Consider the following 25,057-nt stretch of genomic DNA (forward strand, 5'->3'; position numbering starts at 1 on the left):
TTCGATATGATATGCAGAAGTCGCATACATATTAATATAATGGCTGGATGAGTCCATTCGCGTTACGTCTTTGGTATTAAATAGAGTGAAAAAGCGAAAACGCAAATTGGACACATCTGGTAACCATATTATGAGCCTTTGAGCCTTATCCTCTCGCCTATTCGCCCTATGAAATATCAAAAGCGAAAACGCAAAATGACCAAACTATGGATTAAGAGGGCACTTTACGTTCCCAGCAAACTTGATAAGAATAAAAATATTTACCAATAGAAAAGAACACGTGGGTGTGCAGTGTAAATTGTGATTTTTTTTATCCCTTTTCTATAAATGCTGTTGACTATGCTTTCAGTCAGCGTGCTTGTACACTGACCAAGCCAGTAGTTATCTTATCATTTGCATGACTTGTATACCACCATAAATACATATTTCCCTGTACAAATATCACCGGAAAGCAACAAATATTAAATATGTAGACACATTCTTATGGTTATTTAAGTTTATTCTCTGTTTCATTCCTACAGGGTTACACAAAAGATTTGTCACAACCATCAAAACAAAATGACCAAAACCAGCGTTATTTGGGGTTAGCGCTTGGTCCTGCGTGTTCTGGAATGGTGTTATCTGGGTTACTCCGATGTCGCGGCAATGGAGCTGCATGGATAACTATTTCCTCTAATTGTTCATTTGTAAGATTGAATGGCGATAATTCATTGTCAGACATTTGTCGTCTGAGAATTTTTTCATGTCTCGTCCTTGCATTTAAAATTGGACGCGAAGACGACTGTGTTAAAGATCCCGGCATGCTAACTACTGGGAGTTCCTGTAGAACTATAATTGGTTGTTGCGATTCGGAAGCCGAACCTGGCAGATTTAAAGAATGCGTTCTATGATGACTTGCATATGACCCATTTTGAATATGTTCATATTCTTCTTCTCTATGAGGAGACAATTGTCTTTGAGGCCTATTATTTATTACTTCAGTCTGTTTTTCTTTTTCTTTTTCAATAGCAGTCTTTTTCTCGTCTTTGATGATTGTTTTGTAATATTCGCCTGCAAAACATGTAACTTAATATTTCAGAAAATGGGAATACAAATCCTTACAAAAATAAGCGACGGATACTATAATATCAACCCACTACTTTACCATCTGTAAATTAGAACTGAACAACATGTTGAGGAAATCACTACTGAACTTTTTAAACAGTTGCCTTCATCTCTTGCAAATTTACAAGACAAAAACAAATTAAACTTTTCTCTATATTAACTAGAACTGACACATCTTTTCCCTAATTGTGACATTGCCGTTTTAGACTTATTATCGGAATTATACTTGCAACACAAAGGGTGCAACATGTGAAGAAGGAATTGCTCACCCTGATTTTTGACGGGGTTCGTGTTGCCCAATATTTAGATTTGTGTGTAATGTTTGGTTATTGTTGTTTGTTTTATTCGTCGTTTTTCCTTTGGCCATAGTGTCGCCTGTTTTTTTTTCTGTGACTTATGGTGTTTGATATTTCTCCCTTAATACGGTATCTTATTCTTCCTTTTCTCGTATCTTTGAAGAAATGAAATAAAAGATATTCTGTAAAGAAAAGCTCTTCATTTTTCTATGTAGTATGTTTTAGACTCGTTTGTCTTTTCTTTTGTTTTTCATTTTGGTCATGGTGTTATCTGCTTTTTCTTCGACTTAAGGTTTCGATACAGCCTCCTTGTTATATTCTCCCTCTTTTCAATATAGTTAAGGTACTAAAAGAGGGAAATTTTGAATTAAACATCAATCGATATCAAAGCGCTAATGCTCTCCGGCATCTTGACCACACTTTCTCTTCCGATATATATTTTGATTAAAACTTTATCTCATACAATGCTTTTAATTTAACTATAAATATCTCCCAATCTGGAAAACAAATTCAATACTAGCAGTACCGATTTTATATTAATTTTAGTGGGATGATTCAATCAAAGATTTTTCCCTTTTCATCTGTTGCCAAATGACCTGATTCGTCCTATTTTTGATAGTCTGAGATACCTGTACTAGATTATCAAATGTCGGGTGCTTATCTTTTTGTTCCTTAAAGTCTCTCCAGTTTTTTCCTTATCTATTTCGATCAAATTAAACATATCCTTCATTGATTGATAAAAATAAGAATAGTGTTAGTATATCGCTGAAAACAGTTGCAAGTGATATAAAATGTTGAACACTTTGAAATGTGAGATTACAGTTTTAAAGAAGTAATTAAATAACCACATGTTTTACTCTGAAGGAATTGATATCTACGATCAAGAAAAAATGTTTAACGAAATCTAGTCCAATTATGTTTCATTTCACAGTTGATTCCAATTATTGGTTTGGATTTTATATCTATATAAAGTTAAATGCTTAGTCCGATTAAACTTACGAGAATATGTGATGAAAGACATTCCCCATACAATACTCCATATCCATCCTAGTAACAGAATGAAGGCGGTAATAAACTGAAGTAATGCTACCCAACTATTCACTAATACAACTTTCTGTTTTGTTTGGTCCTTTAATCGCACTTTAGAACAACATAGCACCGAAAATCCCGATAATAATGTACCTGAAAGAAGAAAAATAGTCAAAACAACGTAGTGAAAAACTAAATCAAACTACATAGGACTATGACCTTCATATGACTATGACCTCAAGATCAAATTATTATTTATTTAAGTTGTCCGAGTCATAGTTTTTTTTTGTTTTGACATAGGCGTTTGATATTTGGAACACAAGTACATCATCTCAAAACGTTGTGTCGCGTACCGTTGTAGATGACACATGACCTCAAATTCAAATACTGGATTTTTTGCGGACCATTTTGTGTTCGGGCCAAAACTTTTGTTTTATCTTTAGTCAAGTATGGTATTATGACATCATTCATAGACAATGTGTCGCGTACAAGAGAACATAACCATATAAATATGGTATTATGATATCATTGATAGACCATGTGTCGCGTACAAGAGAACATAACCATATATATATGGTATTATGACATCATTTATAGACCATGTGTCGCGTACAAGAGAACATAACCATATATATATATGGTATTATGACATCATTTATAGACCATGTGTCGCGTACAAGAGAACATAACCATATATATATGGTATTATGACATCATTTATAGACGATGTGTCGCGTACAAGAGAACATTACCATATATATATATGGTATTATGACATCATTTATAGACGATGTGTCGCGTACAAGAGAACATAACCATATATATATGGTATTATGACATCATTTATAGACGATGTGTCGCGTACAAGAGTACATAACCATATATATATGGTATTATGACATCATTTATAGACCATGTGTCGCGTACAAGAGAACATAGCCATATATATATGGTATTATGACATCATTTATAGACCATGTGTCGCGTACAAGAGAACATAACCATATATATATGGTATTATGACATCATTTATAGACGATGTGTCGCGTACAACAGAACATAACCTTTGAACTGTTTCTTTTGTATATTTTATATGTCTAAATTACAAGAACATATTATGCTTCATTCTTTACATTTGATGTCGTTTATTTCCATTTGATTAACTCAGGGGGTGGAACAAATATGTTTAAGTCACTAAAACAATTCTAGTTAAATTATAACAGCATACAATGTTTTATCATGACAAAGGAGTTAACACTTAATGATTCATAAAAAAAAAATAACCGTGCCCTTCATCGCGCATTTTCCGAATCATACACTTTTTGTTGTTGTTGTTGAATAACCTAATATAAGAATAAGTATGTAAGAGGTAAGCTGCATTTCCTCTTTTTTTATAAATGTTCCATATATAATTATTAATTGTAATGCTAATTTGAGAAGAGGGATAATGTCTAGCATTTAAAACTAATAAAAGACAAAAACCAAACAAACTTAAAATGTATTTTGTCAATGTAACATATTTGTATTATTTAGTAGCAAACTTCTTGTTTGGATTTTATACTTATAGAATCGCTTGTCTTACCAGATAGATTCTATAAATATTACATAAGGTAACAATAATAAAACACAATTGAAGAAAGTATAACAACGTGATGTCGATTTGAATAATTTATTTGCGATGTAGTAAATACTGAAGCGTTAATTACTTTAGGTTGATTGTAAAGGAACAACCAGCATGTCACAACTGTTGTATGATATAAATATAAATTATATCGTTGTTGCCAGTTAAATCATTCGCGTATTTTTGGGATTAACATTAATTCGCTGGTCAAAACCGAAATGTTTCTACCATTTCTTTTCTGTCATTCAATTCTTTAAAAATTGCTTTGTCATTGCACAAAACGTTGCTATACAACGTTTATACACCGAAGTACAGCTATCGATATTAGAGTGTAGGATAGCATACATTCTTACCTTTCGGTAACTGAGATACATTCTTTGATAAGTATTATTTATCATTGCTCTTATATATATATATATATATAAACAAGTCTAAATTGAAAACAACATTCAAACCAATGATTGCGTTGGATAAAAACGTGTGCATACAAAACAAATTTCTTGGTAGAGGGATCTAAATACAGCACAAACAACATTTTCCAAAAGACCTAAAAAGTGAAAAAGAATATTTTAACAAAACGCATTTGACTAGCAGGTCGAAAAAATGGATGTTCTTAAACCATGCTGACTGCCATTGGCGATTGCCAAATAAACGGATCACCAGATGTAACAAAATGGATCTTAACTTTTAATTTAATACCAAACAGAAAACAATAAACTTGCGGAAAAGATGGTATACCGCAAACAAAAGGTGCAAAAATTAGTACACCATATCCGGATTTCGACAATTTATGCCTCTTCAGTGATGTTAGGAATAGAAACGGTATTTGGAAGACCATATAATTTACCTCAATTTAGGATAGACTCTTGAATTTTGAAGAGTCGAAATAGGATGAACGGATCATATAAACCCGAGGGCAAATATAATACAAGCCCAAACGAAAAAACATAAACAATAGATATAAGAAGATGTGGTATGAGTGCCAATGAGACAACTCTCCATCCAAGTCACAATTTGTAAAAATAAACCATTACAGGTCAAAGTACGGTCTTCAACACGGAGCCTTGGCTCACACCGAACAGCAAGCTATAAAAGGCCCCGAAAATGACTAGTGTAAAACCATTCAAACGGGAAGTCTAGATTGAAAATAACGTTCAAACCTATGATTGCGTTGGATAGAAAACGCAATTTTTATACGTGTGCATGCAAAACAAATTTCTTGGTACAAGGGTCTAAATACAGCACAAACAACATACGTGTTTGTCTGTGTCTTTTGTTGCCTATCATACAGATATTTTTGTTAAGTGCGGCGTTTTTTGTACGTTCTTCCGCGTATTTTTGTCAGATTCAAAGAAGAGTAAAACCCAGTGTGTCTGTCCTAAGGCAGGAAACTCGTCAGTAGATGTCTTCACAAATATATCTTAGTATTTTTGTCCTATATATATGGTGTTATCAGAAAATCTTCATATTTTTTCAAGATTTGGGGCTATTTTTAGAGCTCGACAAAGTATACAGACATTTAAATTGTGTCTATTATGTTGACCTCTAAATGATTTTTTTCCGTCGTTAGGTTTCTGTCTCATTAGCGAATAACCCATATCTCCGTTAATTTTCATTAATTTGAACAAATTACCATGCAAAAACATCAAGTTTCGATTTTCTTGTCTGTTTACCGTTCTAGAAATATAAATTGGTGGTAAAAAATCTCGTAACGTTCGTATCCCTAAAAATGTCAATAAAAATCTCCAATAATGATTATTAAACGATTTATAGTTTGCCACTCTTTATATAGCGTAAGACATAACTTTAAAATTAAAGAAAATATTATTACAATGTTCAGTTTTATTGGTTTTTTTTTAAAGTTTATACGATTGCATTATGTATATAACAAACAAAAAATAAACATGACCATTTTGCGATCTGTCAATTTAGAATTCGACTTGAACTTTTACTTAGTCATCTAGTCCATAATTGGGACAAAGACGCGGCCACGAAGACTGGCACATGACCAATGCAAAACCATGTCCATGACGACAAGCACATTATTAAGACAAAGACATGATATCTAAATCAAAACAAAACAAAAACAAAAACAGGTTTTGGTTTGGGGGGGGGGGATAACTAGTTCCATACAGGTAAACTAGTTGTAGTCATTAAGCTGGGGTTTTTTTTTGTACTTCGTGTCGATCTGATGAGTCGAGCCATTACCAGCTAACTTTTATAAAATTGAGAATGGAAATGGGGAATGTGTCAAAGAGACAACAACCCGACCATAGAACAGACAACAGCAGAAGGTCACCAACAGGTCTTCAATTTTATAGTCCGTTCTTATATTGTGTTGTTACACCACTGGTCCAGATAAGGGGAGGGTTGAGCGCTCACAAACATTTTGACACCCACCACGTTCTATAATTGCCAGTCCCATGTCAGGAGCCTTTAATTCAGTGGTTGTCGTTAGTTGCTAAGTGTCATATTTGTTTTTCGATTGAATTGTTTCGCATTTTGTCATGTCGGGCCCTTTAATAGCTGACTATACGTCACGGATTTTGCTCATTGTTTACGAAAACCCGCAGTTGCTTAAAGCTGCTTTATTTTGGACTCTGTTCGATAGTTGTCTCATTGGCATTCATACCACATCTTATTATTTTATATTCAACTACAGAAAAGTATCGATAGCATATGTAATTGACGCTTAGATATTAACAAAGACATCCACATACAAGGTACAAGGTTCCCGTCTTTGGACAGGCATTAACATATGGCCGGGTATTAACCAATTTCTGCATAAGTCACCTCTTCCCTTGTTTATCCCGATTAGCGAATTATAGTAGATATGTTTTGATGAATGTACACTCTATAATATTGGCGTTACTGATGGCAAAAACATAGTTAAAAAAAACGTATTGAAGAAAACTTTGTGTTAACGAAGCCAAGCTCAGATTACTTATTATGCTGTGATATAAATCATATTTCTTACACTTTTATATCGGTGGCTATACTTCCGAATATATTTCATATAACAATGTCATGAATAGTGCAGAAAATAGTATTTGCAATGCCCGAAGTAAATTGGTGTACAGAATTTAGATGATGTAAAAAAAATAACTCAAACATTTAACCGTCTTTCAAACTGTAAATAAATAATACGATGAGCTTTACAGCAGCAATAAAATTATAAAATACACACACACTTACATTCAAAATGCACAGATTTAATATTAAATCCTGTTAGTTGAATCATACTTTGATATAGTAAATTATATTTGTAATATAATATTGAGCAATTTGTGATCATTTGTATCCCTTTTGTAACAGTCTTTAGTAATGAAAATATAACATTCATTTAAATCTCAGACTTAACAGCAAACACGTGTATATCAAACAAACTAAGAAATGTATGTACTTCATAAATGTTCGATTAATGGAAGCTGTATTTATGTAGATTTACAAAACATTAGTTAAGATAACACTGGAAAACATTTGATTCCTGTTAAAGCAGTTATATGAGAGAAATCTTTCTTCTTTGTACACAGGGTGTGTTATGTAAATATAATGTTGCATTATTCTGTCGTATTCACTAGTGCCAAATGATTTGTTTCTATTTAAACATGATAACTTTAGTATCGTTCACTGCTATAATGCAGAAACATACACATTGCCGAAGTAAACGGCACATTACCCCTATATATATATATATATATCATATACATTATGGAATTATATATCTATAATGAACATAACATATGTTTTTGCCCTTCTATTCATTAAGACTTGGTTTCTTGGTGTAGATATACAGATGATATTATATTCGAATTAACTTTTACATACAGAAGGACTTTTTCGGATAAACGGAGAAAAATTAACATGGAATCTTAATGCGTCTATTTTGTTCTCTTCTGATGGGAAATGTTGGAGCAGTGAAAGTAATGAGCGTTACGTATAGTATAACCATAAATGAAGATTCCGGCTTTTAATTGATACATTTCACAGACGCCCTTTGAAAAGAAGGACTGGAGGTTTGTGCGTATCTCTCAGTCGGAAATCTGAGTCAATTTCTATACCCCTGTGTTCCCTTTGAGTGAGGAATTATTCCAGACGACCGCGTCAGACCCTCATTGGTAGTTAGAGCAGTAGTACACCAACTTACCAGTAGGGTTTTAATCAGGAGGCTTTTCTGCTTGTGGCTTCGATTGTCTTTGTGAATAAATATGTCAATGATATAATTCCAGGATGAATAACTCGTATACGATCTCCAGCTTTGAACCAAATGTAGTAGACTTGTGATTTTAACGACTTAACACGATGACCCAACTCGCTTTTCTTCTACTTTTACTGTTTTGGACAGTAATTATAAAAGGAAAGGTACAGACATAGAATGTAAAAATGACTATTGATATTTATCTCAGCTTGAAGGTTTTAGACAAATCACCTCAATTCATGAGTTAAAGTCTTTATGGTTTGTAATATATATACCACTGTAAATTTATACGTAACTTTTGTACTAATCGAGATTTAAAGCGGGGATTAGTGCTAACACTACAGGGTGTCCGCAAAACAGCTTACAGACCACTAATAATGGACATTGAATGCAATAAAAAAAAAAGATAAGGGAAATTTCTAGGAACGGCGGAAATATGGAAATTAATAATTGAAAGAATAAAAACGGTTTTCCTATTGAAAAAAAGAAAAGCAATACGTGAACCCAAGACCGCTGACAGGTCACCAAAATTGTTGCTAAATTTTTGTTTGCTTTTGAATTGAAATGATTGTCAATGAATAGAATAAGACAATGATGATGTTAAAACACCTTTATCAAAAATATATAATTGTATGTAGATTCTTGCACAAGTCAGTTGAAAGCAATGTTGGATAGTTGTGAATAGAGAAGTGTATCTATACAGCTACTATCTGAATATACATTTTAAGGCTCGACTATTTTATTTATTACTTGGAAGTGTACATCATTTTTCATATTCCTATTGTATATCCCAGTTTCTGCAAACCGGATGTCTAATGAAAATTGCACAAACCAATCGCAATATAAACTGAAGCACTCAGTTTGCTTTATAATCTGGATGCATTTATTTTAGAGGTTTTCCCGTAACAGTGTGGGCAAATGTAGTACTTTTGTTGTTAATACTACTGAATCATTTACCTTTCAACTTGTTTGTCGTCGGCTATCGATAACAATGATTTTACGCTCGCACAGTCTGACAGAGGCCTTCCAGTGGTGATTTAGATAAACACTTGTTACACATTTCGATACATAAAATGAAATTGTTGATCGAAACATAAAAAAAACGCAAGTAAAGAACGTTTAAGTATTCAATATTAATTTAATCAAAACACAAAGGTTATTCCTTTACTAGTTTTCGAATTATTTGAGTCAGGCGTTGAGAACCTTTGGTGACCCCACAGTTTAATGTCTATAATGAATACGACGTGATAAGTGGGCGTTACAGACGAAAGTTCACCTAATTTAACCCAGTCAATGGCAGACTTGAGCGCGCCAAAAATGGTCTCGTCCACACTGTTATGAAAACGATACTATCTATCATATCTTCATATTTTGTTTCCTGGATGCCTTTAATTATTCTTAACTCGTTATTGAAGCTGTCTGTAATCATGGTAGATGTTGTATAGATACATTTAAAGTCCAATTTCCATGTGAAGTGAAACCCTGTGGTATGCAACTTATAAGAAGGTTTCGTATATATTTCTAGAGAGTAACACACCAGCTTCATTGGTACCTCTTATATAGAGACTTATTTTGGTCTCACAAAACATCACAAACTTTAAGATTTCCTGATTTTACTTAAATCAATCCAAATATTCTACAGGAAAACTTGGTTTTGAAGAATAACTTATTTTCAGAAGTTTTGTGAATACCTGAACACACTCTCAAACGAAACAATTTATATAAAAAGATATGAAGATATAAAAAGATACCAGGATTAAAATGTTATACGCCAGACGCGAGTTAAGTCTAAAAAGAATCATCAGTGACGCTCGAATAAAAAAAGTTTAAAAGGCCGAACAAAGTCCGAAGTTGAAAGAAATTCAGGACCCAAAATTTTGAAACAAAGGTTTTGCCGAATACATCTAAGATAATCTATTCCTGGGGTAGAAAATCCTTAGCATTTCGAAAATGTCAAAGGTTATAATAGGACAGTAACTCAAAAAAGAAAAGAAAAGAGAAACAGTTAGAGTTCAGAATACCTATGTAATGATGACCGTGCTTTAAAGTCACATCTCAAGCTCTTACTGTCGTGTCCTGAATTTAGATAAGAAAAGCGAAAATTCACATTCGCGAGTGAAATTAATATTTATGCATGCATGTTGTATTTATTGAAATAGTAAATAGAAAGCATACACACTGATACTCTGAATAATAATACGCATTTGCGTCATCACATATTTATCAATTATGGACTTTTGACGAGATCAATACGTTATATATGAACCTGTTCAGATTATATTGACCAAGGACGAAGTCCGAGTGTCAATATACAATGTAATCTAACAAGTCCATATATAACGTATTGACTGAGTGAAAGTCCTTAATCTATATATTACATATGTAAATAATGTATTAGAACAAAATTAATTACAAGTACAATCAAAATATAGGACGGGCTTTAAAACATATAGACATATAGAAAAAAACTATATACAAGTACAAGCAAAATACAGGACGGACATTAAAACATGTAGAACAAAATGATGTACAAGCAAAATATGGGAACAATTTGTGTAATCAAAAATACTATAAGAAGACTAAAATTTGAATGAATTTCCAAGGTGCAAACACTTGTTGTTCTCTATAGATTTCTACACTTGTGTGGTATATATCAAAGACAGAAACCTTAAAAAACATATTTCCTTTTAGTTTATATTGATACGAAGCACAACATATAGTTCGTATAAACATTACCATACAACTTAATTGACATGTTAGTTCTTAACATGTTTTAAGTATTATGGAGTTTGGTATGAGTCTTTTACTATATTTACTAAAATATTTACACTCCCTTATTTCAAGTATTGATTATTCACGCCAGCTCGTTAGAAAAAGGGATATATTTTATTCACATATATGATCGAATTGAAATGACTCAGTGTTAATTATGAGAACTTGGAGACAGATTAAAATAAGCAATGCTGCTTGTTCCTGTGTCCTATTTATCAATTATGGACTTTTGACGAGGTCAATATTTTATAAATGAACCTGTTCAGATTATATTGACCGAGGACGAAGTCCGAGTGTCAATATAATCTAACAGGTCCATATATAACGTATTGACTGAGTGAAAGTCCTTAATTTATATGTGACATATGTAAATAATGTATTAGAAAAATGGACTTCAATGTTCTTTATGTGTTTTTATTAAATTTTTTTTTTGCAAGATTTTTAATATGCTATTGAAAATATTAATAGATAAGATTAACTTGTTTTATTGTAAACAAAAACACAGCATTTTTTTCTGTTTAGAACAAATAAGAATTCAAATGGCACTCATTTCAGTTTACTTGCAAATTTTCTTTTCGTACTCTGCGGCGCTTCCGCCATGATTGTTATGTGTAACGTCACATATTTTTGATATTGACTGTCAATATACGTATAAATAGAAACATAGCGTCAATATACTTAAAAATAGAAACAAGGCTTCAGATACATGAAATATTATTTGAAACACGTGATCGTAATATCCAATGAAAACAGGAGAATGCCGATAGTGTGCTTGTGAACAGGGTGATATATAATGAACCAAGACGTGTAGGATAGCTGGTCAACACAATGAATAAACTTTTCAAAATCGTACCATAGTGCAAATATTAAGATGCTATAATGTTGAACTATTAAAACAAACAAACCAAAAAAGTACTTAAATTTTATAATTAACATACATTCCTATTTATGATTTTCAAGTTTCCAAAAAGTTAGAATATAATATCAATAAACACAAATGTCAAGTATTTACGGATGGACATGTTATTTATCAAATCAATCTCTTCTTGAAGTCTAACATTCCACTATATTAATATATTGCTTATTAACAAAATATAAGCAGAGACTTATAAATCCCTACTAAAACAGTATAAATGATAAACATAGTAATTAAATTTTGTTATGATTATTGTAAAATATTAATTACGTTTTTTTGTGAGATGCTCAGGGGGTTCACGCAAAAATAATCATAATTAATACTAAAACGAAACGACCTAGAACCATTTCAATTCTAGTACATGAGGAAATATTTTATTCACAGATGGTTGTATTCATCGAAATATACGACAAGCAACAACTTGATAATAGAATACACTTTTAGAAAGAACACTGATTGTGAGAGATTGACTATTTCATTATCTATCGCTTTTGACACACTTTAAAGTACTATAAATCTGACCTGGTTCATATGATAAGACGGATCATTAATACTAAATAAACTAATTATCAGAATACAACCTTAATCATTCCTACCCATTAATTTGATCATAAGGGTGCGAATATATCATAGATTGAATGTATTAAATGAATTAGATATAGTGAAAACAAACAAGGCTTCTTTATTCAATCAAGACATTCGTCAATACATCCTGTCTTAGTATTGATTGTTACATCAAATACACTCAAACGCTATCACTAAAGCAAATTAAAAGGTCTAAATTCTACAAACCGATATACAAGCAAAATACAGGACGGACATTAAAACATATAGAACAAAACGACACACAAGCAAAATACAGGACGGACATTAAAAAAATATATAGCAATACGATATACAAGTAAAGTAAAGGACGGAAATTAAAACACATAAAGCACAAAGATATACAAGTAAAATACAGGACGGACATTAAAACATATAGAACAAAACTATATACAAGTACAAGCAAAATACTGGACGGACATTAAAACATATAGACATATAGAAAAAAACTATATACAAGTACAAGCAAAAATAAGGATGGACATTAAAACATATAGAACAAAATGATATACAAGCAAAATATGGGAACAATTTGTGTAATCAAAAATACTATAAGAAGACTAAAATTTGAATGAATTTCCAAGGTGCAAACACTTGTTGTTCTCTATAGATTTCTACACTTGTGTGGTATATATCAAAGACAGAAACCTTTAAAAAACATATTTCCTTTTAGTTTATATTGATACGAAGCACAACATATAGTTCGTATAAACATTACCATACAACTTAATTGACATGTTAGTTCTAAACATGTTTATAAATATTATGGAGTTGGTATGAGTCTTTTACTATATTTACTAAAATATTTACACTCCCTTATTTCAAATATTGATTATTCACGCCAGCTCGTTAGAAACAGGGATACATTTTATTCACATATATGATCGAATTGAAATGACTCAGTGTTAATTATGAGAACTTGGAGACAGATTAAAATAAGCAATGCTGCTTGTTCCCGTGTCCTTTTTGTTTATAATTTAATATCTTACATAACAGAATTCTTTCATTGAAACAAATTTCGTGTAAACCAATTATGAGAGTCAACGAAAACAAGATTAAAAACTAAATAACATTTTATAATAAAAAATGTACACCAATGAATTTCTAATAAATGAAAGATAAAACCGGCAAATATGTTTTGAAATGAAAACTGAAAACGCATAATGCCTGATACAAAAATGCTAGATATAATCGTACCCTGTGTTTATCTCTGTGAAGACTATATTTGCCTTGTATTTTATAGTGAAAAAATAAAATAAAAGTATAAGTTTAAAGAAGAAGAGAGAAAACAGACACCAGAAAAGAATTATTAATTCATATATATTTCTTTTTCAGATAGGTAAATAATTTATAAATGTAATAAAATATATAATGAGTTTTCACAGTAGGAAAGTTTATACTTATATGCCATAGGTATTCTCTCTTGCTTATGCGATATGTCTATATGCCATTTTGTTTTTTTTGGGTTGACATATTTGTTCGTTTTATAGTGATTAAGATTATAACACAATGTTGACTGCTGTACCCCTATTTTTACCTATTATGTCTGTTTGTTTTGTTCACAAATTGTTATCAATATAATGGAATTTTATGCGACTGTCCTACAGGTGAGAGGTTTAGATAGCTATAAAACTAGGTTTAATCCACAATTTTATACATAATGAAATGCCTGTACCAAGTCAGGAATATGACAGTTGTTTTCCATTCGTTTGATGTGTTTGAGCTTTTGATTTTGCCATTTCATAAGGGACTTTCCGATTTGAATTTTCCTTGGAGTTCGGTATTTTTGTTATTTTACTTTTTGCAGTAAAAGTTCATCAGGCATATAGATTTCATGCTGCCATTGAATTCAAACAAAAAAATTACTCAACCTAAAGTGTGAGGTTAGGACAAACATTTCTGTATTCCAATTTAAAGAAATATAGAGGGAAATTATATGTTTTAACTAATGTTTTAATTAATTGTTCATTTTTTTTTGTTCCACATGTAAACCCTATATCATATGAAGTTGTTATGATTTCATACATTTGCTGATGTATAATGTTTCTGTTTTTGCTATCAATTTAAAATTATTTGGACACAAAACACAGTTAAGCAACGATAAAACCGTATTTTCACTTAGAAATTTCTTAAATATGCTTCATGTTATGTGGCTTTTTAAATCACAAATGTGTAAATGACTTTTCCCTATCAAAATTTAGACGTTACTTTGTAAATTATGTATATAGCAGTACTTGGTATGGTAATACTTAAATGATCAAGTCAAAGTTACAAGAAGTTATAAATGGAAAAATTAACTCTAAATGTAAAAGTATAGATTCTGACAGTGACGAATACATAGTCATATAACAATAAAGAAAATTACAGTAATTTACATATATCTTCAATTCTAATATCGGAAGAAAATCTCTATAACCAAATTTTTATAAACGACATTCAGAATTTTCATTAGAGTGTAAAGAATTAAAAATAAGGATTGATTGACTGTTGCTTTAATAACGTCCAGTGGCAATTATTTCATGCATCATTAGGACTAACCTAGCGTTCAAAATTCATCATACTTCGCAGTGATACATTGAATGCTAACTTAATGTTGTATGGTGTTGATAAAGTTTCTTATTATCACAATCAAAGCCAATTTGGTCCAAGCATCTATAGACTTTGTATATCAGTTATGGTGTTATGTCATAAGTACTGAACAAATTGTAAACAATATTTAATTTTATGTAAAAGTGATAAATAAGGTAGATTTTCCGTTGATTTCATTCTCTTGGTGAATTTTTATATTAAACATGATCAATAATATAACTAGCAAATATTTTTTGGGATTCATGCTTTTGATTTATCATAGCTAATATAATAAATTGCTTCGCCGAGCTCAGCTGGATACGACCGCAGAGGTCCAACCCTGAACAGTTGGGGCAAAAATAGACACAATATTCGCGCTTGATACAGGTCTGAATTTGGATTGTAATTAAATATTTGACACATAAGAACTGTAGTCAAAGAACTTAAAATTGGTTATATGATTTGAATTTATATTCAATTTTTTGCTTTTGTGCAATACACTATGCTGTTGCGAATTGACCCCCCCCCCATTTTTTTTTTACCCCCTCCCCCATTTTTGGCAAAAAAAAAAAATATTTGAAGAAATTTTCTTTTTAATTTGTGAAATCTGAAATGAGAAAAAAATGCCCCCCCCCAATTTTTTTCACCTCCCCCCTTTTTAAACAATAAAATCTTTCCCTCACGATATGGCCATAATCTCAATTCAAATATCCAATGCAACCATAATTACCCATTTTTAAAAATACATCATAAGAGTCTTAAAATAGAAAATGACATACATAATCATGGCTAAAATTAAAATACCTTAATCAGCATTTTTAATAGTAACTTCTAAAAATAAATTGACAGCTAATCACCTCAAGATAATACAACATTTCCTTATATATAATTTAAAAGCAGTGTAAGGGAGGTAATCCAAACATAACACTGTACTTTCAAGTAATTGTCCATTAACCAGGAAACTCTGTTTTCCCCCTTTTTTGTCCCTTATTCCTAAACGGTTTCAGCCATAACCCCCCCCCCCCCCCAAATCCAGTGTTAACCATCCCTTTGTGGTATGGAAACTTGTGGTCTAATTTCAGAGAGATCCATACACCTTTCCACAAGTTATTGTCTGGAAACTAGAAAAATGCTTATTTGGGCCCCTTTTTGGTCCCTAATTCCTTAACTGTTAGGACCATAACCCCCAAAATCAATCCCAACATTCCTTTTGTGGTTATAAAACTTATGTCTAAATTTCATATATTTCTATTTACATATACTAAAGTTATTGTCCGGAAACCACATGCCTTCGGACGACGCAGAAGACGACGTGCTACCAATATACGACCGCAAATTTTTTTGCGGTTGTATAAAAATTAAGAAAGGTTATGATACGGGTCTGATGTTCAAAAATGAGAAAAGATCTCGTGATTTACTTAAACTGTCGCTTTTATTGACGTTTTACTATTGGAAGTCTTCAAAGATAAACCGAATAACAAAGACCAATTTATTCTTAGAATAGACTTATTTTTTTTTCATTTTAAAACGAGACAAGACAACTTTATATACTATCTCAGACACACTGAATTGCAACCGGAGTAATAAATTACACAATGCATACATGATATTTGGCAAACAGAACAAAATATTTAAAAATATACAGAACTGAAACCAGAATGACATAAACTTGCTTGATTAATATTAAAAAATACAGCTAAATTTAACCCTAAACTTTTAAGCAACAAAGTTGATGTACGTGTTGATAATAATTATTAAGTTTTCAAATTTGAAGTTCATTTCGAAGCATTGAAAATAGATGACACTAAGTATATAAGTAGTGTCGGTCCTACTATTATTCGTCGACAATTAACAGAGCTCGGACTGGGTTCTTAATCAGACATTCAATTCAAAAAAAGAAAACGCTTTTAACTATTCAAAATTTTAGAAGGGTTATTTTAAAGTTGTCTGCATCTTGGAAACAAAATATTGTAGGATTATGTGAATAAACTTATTGTTATTTACAAAACCTACAAAACGTCTAATAAAGCATGTAATTCATGTTCGTGTACTCTTCGCAACATATGTTCTCAGTTCAAAAATAATCAATTATCATCATAAATATTTATACAACAACAGACGGTGAAAACAATAAAAACATTAAATGTAAAGTCAGTATACTATAATGAACAATAAGCAAGTGTATGAACTTTACTAAACTATTCTTTTGGCATATCAATAAAATACTACAATCTCTCTCTCTCTCTATATATATATATATATAGCCGATAGTCCAACAAGACTGTGGTGGACACCGAATTGATTTATGTAGCACACAGCATTTGTAATTATCAATACAAAATATTATTTATGTACATGAAAAATCAAATATAATTATATGATCGTGTGTGTTCAAGAAATATGTTGCTCTAATCAACGATCCCGCCGGCCGGGAAAAAATCAAACAAAACGAGTTATAACTCCGTCAAACTACATTTTAAAAAATGCAGTCAAATGACAACATTTTAAGTATAGTAAAAGATGTCGGAAACCTGCGTCCAAAACCCAATGTCCGAAAGATAATCTCGAGAGTGATACTTTTGACAGTATTATTAAAATGTTTGTGTATATAAATACATAGTAAGTAAGTATGCACAATATGTTCATGTTACTCAACCACCATTCCTATGCACAATATATTTATGTTACTCAATCATCATTCCTATACACAATATGTTGTTGTCACTCAATCACCATTCCTATGCACAATATGTTCATGTTACTCAATCACCATTCCTATGCACAATATGTTCATGTCACTCAATCACCATTCCTATGCACAATATGTTGTTGTCATTCAATTACCATTCCTATGCACAATATGTTCGTGTTTCTAAATCACCATCCCTATGCACAATATGTTCATGTTACTCAATCACCATTCCTATGCACAATATGTTCATGTTACTCAACCACCATTCCTATGCACAATATATTTATGTTACTCAATCATCATTCCTATACAAAATATGTTGTTGTCACTCAATCACCATTCCTATGCACGATGTATTCATGTTACTCAATCACCATTCCTATGCACAATATGTTCATGTAACTCAATCACCATTCCTATGTACAATATGTTTATCTCACCCAATCACCATTCCTATGCACAATATGTTCATGTCACTCAACCACCATTCCTATGCACAATATGTTCATGTCACTCAACCACCATTCCTATGCACAATATGTTCATATCACTCAATCAGAAACCTCGACAGTCGTTGTCTTTATTCATAGCTCAATGTGTTTTATCATTTTAAAGGGGAGATATGTGTTGGTCTCTTATTATTTATTTATGACTTCTGTAGAATTGAGACTGTTTAGAGCTTGCCAAATAGTTGTGATATTGTCTATAATATAATAGTTGATTGTGAAACATGTAACTCTTTTTTGGGGTTGGTTAATTTCGACGTTCTAAAAATTTGAAGAGGATACTTGGATGGAAATAAAAAATAACATTAGTAGAAAAACAGACAATATTATAATAAAAAAACAAAAAACAAAAAACAACGGACAAACAATGATTATAGTTCACAAGACACTACATAACAAACCTATAATTAAGAAACACTAAACAAACAAAAAATCAAAAGTGAACGCGGTTGCTTCAGAATGATAAGATGTTCCTGCTTCACTTAAGGTACCCGTCGTGCTGCTCATTGCTAATTAAAATCAGGAGATATTAGTCGCATGGCGTCCGTAAAAATGTAGAAGCGTCTCAACTGTACGTAAACCCTTTATTAAACTGTTTTCTTGTATATAGCTGTCCTTTACCAAAGTGAATGTTCAATGTCCTCAGAACAATGCAACTTGGATTGTGTTTTCATCCTTGCCAAAAATAATTAATTAAAAGGAATGGGATAATTCATTAAGTATGATAATAAGAAAGATAAGTCTTTATTGTTTGAGACTATGTTGTTGGTCTATTTGTCGTCTATAGCCATAGTATTGTCGTTTTTTCTTCGACTTATGGTTATTGAAGGTCTCTTTGGTTTTTTCTGTCTCTTTTTTAAAACGCATTAAACAATGCAATGCAAGACAATCGAATAAAAAGGGTTTTCTGTACGATAATTTGGTCGAAATTTCTTTAGAGCGAATACGAAAAAACTTTTATAAAAATAAATTTGGTGCGTCCGAACCGCTTTTCTAAATTTACCTTCATCAGGAGCGCTCAACATAAAAACTGTAGTTTATATGGATTTTTTAAAGCTTTTTATAAATAATAAAAACTAATATTGAAGAGATAACAAACATATATTTTTTTTTCAAATATATATTTTACTTGATCATAAGTTTGACCGTTGATGTAAAATTGGTTCATTATTTCGTGACCAGCCTCAAAATGTTGCAGTTTGTATACCTAGTTTCGTTGAAATTGCTCCTCATGATTTTCGACATATATTCTAACAGAAGTAAGTTATGGCGTAAAATAAAATTTGATATTCATTTCAAATTAAATTCAGAAAAGCAATAAATGGAAATTCGTGACAGTGAATGAATTTAAAACGATTCTCACAATATCTTCCATTGATTTTTATAACGTTCTCAGTGGTTGATTCCTTTATTGTAACACGCAGTGTGCAGTGGTTGCACATATTGACTGAGGCTAAAGGTAATTAACACATACATGATTTGTTTAACAGCCATTCTAGCGTGTTATCTCTGGGATGCCTTTGTATACAATATTGTGGAAATAGTATCTACAAAATGCCTCAAACTTCATCAACATCACTTATTTGAATATACAAAACATCAACAACTTCATACGAAGGGAGAAAGAGTTCAAAATCATATTAACTCAATGATTTAGAGACAAATGGAAAATAGTATTTTCCACTTGAATTTGTTTTGTTTTTATCGATATTGTATAACTTTTAATTTCACTCTCTGGAAAAAGTGACTTTTTTATAAATCAATGAACAAACCATGCAATGCTCTTAACGTTGTTATGCATGTTTTCGCCTCAGTAACTGTTCAAATGATATTAAATTTAGATCCAATTCATCTTCTGGTTTGAGATATGCATTAATGTCTTAAAGTAATCAATATAAAATTTCCATCTTAACCGCATGAGTATCTTTTTCTGAGTGTTATAAGTATTATGATCTAAATGTAGTAAAGTAAGAGATAAAGATGTGGCCCTAGTTGCTTTGTATAAGATTATGCTAACTTGTCAAGCTCAAACACAAATCTTTTAATTATTGGTTAGATATTTTCTTTGAAGTTTTAGCAATTGTATTACAACAGAAAAATCCTGATTGGAAAATATCAGCGTTAGAAGAAAAGGTATGATAAAGCCTCTTTTTTGCACTTTGAATTCGAAAAATCAATGAATATTATAAATTTACCAAACAGCATCCTACCGATGTGTTTGAATTTTGTGTTTTACATATTTACATAAAGGATTCAAACTTCTTCCATTTAGTGCAAAAACTGCCAAAATAGCCTCAACTTGAGACCGTGTCATTAATATTTAGATTTAAGGCAAAGCTTTACCTTAAAAATATTTTTCTGCAAGATGTAATTTACAAAGATGTTGAAGTGTCTAAACTATCTTTCTGTGTGAGCCTTGACACATCTACTCTGTCCAAAAACTACACGTAAAATGGCTATTCTAGGTCAATCATGTCTATTTGGCCATGTTTTTACATCACAAATGATTTTTCTGCACTTTAGCGTCCAGGTTATATCAACCAGTTCATTTATCAATAAAATTAACATAACTTTTAAATGCATAAATATTATTGACATGCGTATTAACACACCCTTGCATCAATTTTGGAATTTTACTCCATATTAAAAATGCACTTTTGTTTCCCAATTATCAGTTCGACCGATGACACATTTAGGTAAAAATAATGCTTTATGAATATAAGTATATTAAACTAGTTTTCTCAAGCTTCGGTATTTATCAACTTTTTGTAACAAGTGTAATGTGTATTGAATTATTTATTTTATTGGTTTCTTAACACAATTGATTATTATGAAAACCGATTATGCGAATGTCAATCAATTAATTTAAATATTTTGCTATCGAATCACGAATCAGCGAAACATGAAGTCAAGTAATTCCCAGCTTGTGAAGAAAAAAATGTTTACGCATGTGCTTCGTTTATCAAAAATGAATTAAAATATTAAATTAAGTTAGAAAATTCAAGCTTTAGAGTAAAATAAGTCAACAACAGGCGAATTAAATACACCACACGGTCTCCAACAATAGACAAGTGTCTATACCGTATGTCAGGCATTAAGTCGCACAGAGTCCATATATAGCTGTGGATAATTTGACAAAGCTCAGACTTATCTAACAGCTGTCATAAACACAAAATTCCTTTTTAAAATCTAAAGAGGTTCACTAAATTAGTTTGGCGTCTACAAAATAACGCCATTCTAGATGGCACACAGTTGCTCTTTGTATTTAATGGTTGCATTAATTTGTTGATTTTCTGTTTATTTGACAAGAGTATAATGTTAGTGAGTTTCATAGGCATATGTAGAATTAGATACTTTTTGTTCTGCTTTTATTCCTAATGAGGTTGATAAAAGGCAAATAATGCTGCTAGCAAAATATATCGTTAAATAACCATGGATAATTGTAGAAAATTATTTTCGAAAATAATTTGGCCTATTTCCAGGCTGCATGACCATCTTCGCCACTCGTAATGACAATATTATTCCTATTGCAGGTTAACTCGAAGTTACTATAGTTCCATTACATGTTTTGCTTAACTTCTCCATAGTAAAGCCGACTTAGTTATTTTGTTCCTGCTGTTTTATTTAGTCCCTGTTGGTTTTATTGCATCCAATATTTTCACTTTCCTTTGCTTTCATCAATTTAAGCTCTAATAAAGTCAATAATGAAACACAATTCTAACGCGAAGAAAAAAACATGTTTTTGTATGATTAATTTGTAGTTTGAATATCTTAAAACTCTTTGCATGATACATGAGAGGCTTAATAGCGAAAATGAATGCCCATTACATGAGGTCCTGAGCTATAAAGTACCTGACTACACTTCTTTCATTGCAAATTCATTATGTTTGCTTGTATTTTTTACGTGTTCGCATAAATTATTCAGGTATTGAGATAAATGTGTTTTATACCTACCATGATTCACCACAAAACATGAAAAGTCGGGATACATCAGTGTACACTTCGTGAAATACATTCAACCAAACGCATAAAAAATCGAAATCTGGTAAATTTACTCGGTTGTAACATTATTATACTACTAAGTAAAAAGATTTCAATAAAAACTGGAGCACTCCTCAGCGCATAGGAATCTTTCTCATGAAAGCTTACGGTACATTAAACATTCAGTTTCATATTTGATGTGTTAGTATGAATCGATATATAATAGATATATCAATTGAATCACACGACACAGGTTAAAAAAGAATGTTATGAACATGTGTTACAAAAAAGTATACCTACCTAATCCTGGAATGATAATATTAAAGATCAAGCACATAATAGCTACTGGCTTCATCATGGCCGGGATAGAATCTCTCAGACTAGATTCCGTATCCTCCTTTTCCCGTTCCTTTGACTGAGATCTTTGTGTACTTGTATGATGCACGGTAGGAGGAAAATATCCTGGTAAAACAGGTCTACCGTAACCTTTAATCTGTTTCCTTTGAAGGCGAGGTGACGGTGTCGGGGTAGAACCACCACTATATACAACCTGCATATTCCTTTTGAAAATATATGTCACTACAGAGAATGATGAACGAAATTTTAACTAATATTCTATACAATACCTTGAACTGTATAGACCAATCATCGCAGTATGTTTTGAAATCACACGTACACTATGAAGAAATAATTCACAAAGTTTAAAGAGATATCGTGTAAGAACTTTTTGATCAGGTGGAACGCAATATATCAACAGAATAAAAGAACAAAGAAGATCCATATGTTTCTTGAGCACAGCTTTATTTTCCTCATTGGCATTAGACAGTGTTTAGATTTGAAATGACAGCCTTCATCGATCGGAGTCTGTTCATTTTATATAGCTCTATCTAAAACGGATAGTTCTTAGAAACAATAAGTAAATGTCGGTTGCCATTATTTCAGATCAATAACTACCAATTAAATCGCAATAAATTTTGATCAAATCATACATAACAATAACGAGAAGTTTATCTATTGTGAAATTGACTTAAAATTGAAAAAGCCAGTATCATCGCACTTTTCATAACGAATTACAAATCACACATTTTCACAGCTAGAGCAAATATTTGTTGTTTTAACGAAGCTTACTGAATTGAACATTCACCGGTTGCCAAGTTACATGTAAACAATAGTATTAAGTGTAATAATTACTGTTTTGCCTTATACATAGAAATCAAATCCAGAATATATGAATTAACAATAATTCCAATGTCAGAAGTACCAGAAATTATAAAATTAAAGAAAGTTAATATATTTAAATGTATCCAAAGCGGCGAAGTTGTCGTAACAAAGGTTTTAAGAGGAAGGAATCTGGACATCAGATACGTGTTTTAAAAATGAAATCGTGGAAACCACCAAAATTATGATCATTGAAAAAAAAAAACCCAACGAAATTGATCTTCGGCTGTCATAACCTTTATTCGTTCACAATTTTGTCGGTGCCTTTTATAATTGAATGGGTTTTGAACACTTTTATGTTTGTCCTTTGAATGAATATGCTTTATCAGAAAGAAAACGAGAGGCAGATCAAATTATTAATACCAAGAAAAAAAAAGAAGAAAAATAAAGAACAGAGAATATTTTATTACCTCATGTGAACTCCCATCTTGTCGCCTTTTAGCAACTACCTATCAATCACGCAAATCCCCTTTCTTTACTCACTCTTGACGTATTTGTGTTTAATTTTTTTTGATAAAATGTATTTTTTATAGATTTAACCATGGGTTAAAAAAGGATAAGAAAATACAAAGGTGGCAATCAAAAACTACAAGTCGAAGATAAATAGACAGCACCATGACCCAAAGAAAAAACTATAAAAAGACAAAGAACAGTTCACAACATACTTATCCCAATCAATATACGGGTTAACTTAGGTGCTCTAGAAGGGTACACCATAATCAGTTACTTCTAAACTGGTGGAACCCGCTGTGTTACTGGTAAGTAAACACTCAGTGATAAGTTCAGTATTGTCACAATGATGAAAAGAGGGCGGGATTGTGGCAACAAGAATTAGTGGTAAGTCATTGTTTTCCAGACAATCTTACACCTTCTGGAGTGATTGGTACATTTTTTTTTAAAATACAAGACATACCCATGATAAAATAATAGTAAAGTGTACAAAATAAATCACCAGTTTTTGGTTTGCGCTAGACAAAACCATCAAATATTTTTTTTTTACATTTTTAGGCGCAAAACATTTTGTGATGTCGCTATTTCCCTTTGTAGATAGTTATTTAAGTTTTGAAAATTTTCGAGACAGCAAACCCCTTCCACACACACACTTCAAAAGCATTTAGAGATCAACATACGGTCTTCAACAATTATAGACAAGTTTATTAACCATATGAACTTTAAGAGTTGACTGGTGTATAAAAGTATGGTCACTAGAACTTTTCCCTGTCTGTCAAGAAAACCCATGCTGAAGAAGCGCGTTCCTATATTCTATATATTGTATTTTACAATGACATTTGCAGAAAAAAAATATAATATATTTATCTATACCACCGTATACAGCTGAACGGACGTCCCATCGCAATAGGTAGTGTGGATGCCACAAGCTCTAATAAGTACGTTCGAAATTAGATCAGACGTGACTTCCCCACACAGCCAATCGTTGTTGTTGTTGTTTGCGCTTTTTGAAGGGTGATAAGTCGATTATTTTTTCCACACATATATTGAATTAATGTCCTCATTCAGTCCGGACGTAGCTGCGTATTTATACACCACTCAAA

At 31.6% G+C, this 25,057-nt stretch overlaps 1 protein-coding gene across 1 annotated transcript; it reads right to left on the minus strand.

Annotated features, from left to right (window-relative positions):
• Positions 1-478: 478 nt before the first annotated feature.
• Positions 479-23,418, minus strand: LOC127738183 (uncharacterized). Its single transcript, XM_052249339.1, has 3 exons — positions 22,587-23,418; positions 2,400-2,582; positions 479-1,050 (listed from the first exon to the last, which is right to left on the minus strand). Exons 1-3 carry the CDS (start codon positions 22,840-22,842, stop codon positions 575-577), a joined length of 915 nt encoding a protein of 304 aa, XP_052105299.1. The 5' UTR covers positions 22,843-23,418; the 3' UTR covers positions 479-574.
• Between the last annotated feature and the right edge of the window lie 1,639 nt (positions 23,419-25,057).

This window comes from Mytilus californianus, unplaced genomic scaffold (assembly GCF_021869535.1).
Source record: "Mytilus californianus isolate M0D057914Y unplaced genomic scaffold, xbMytCali1.0.p SCAF_4, whole genome shotgun sequence".
NCBI lineage: Eukaryota > Metazoa > Mollusca > Bivalvia > Mytilida > Mytilidae > Mytilus > Mytilus californianus.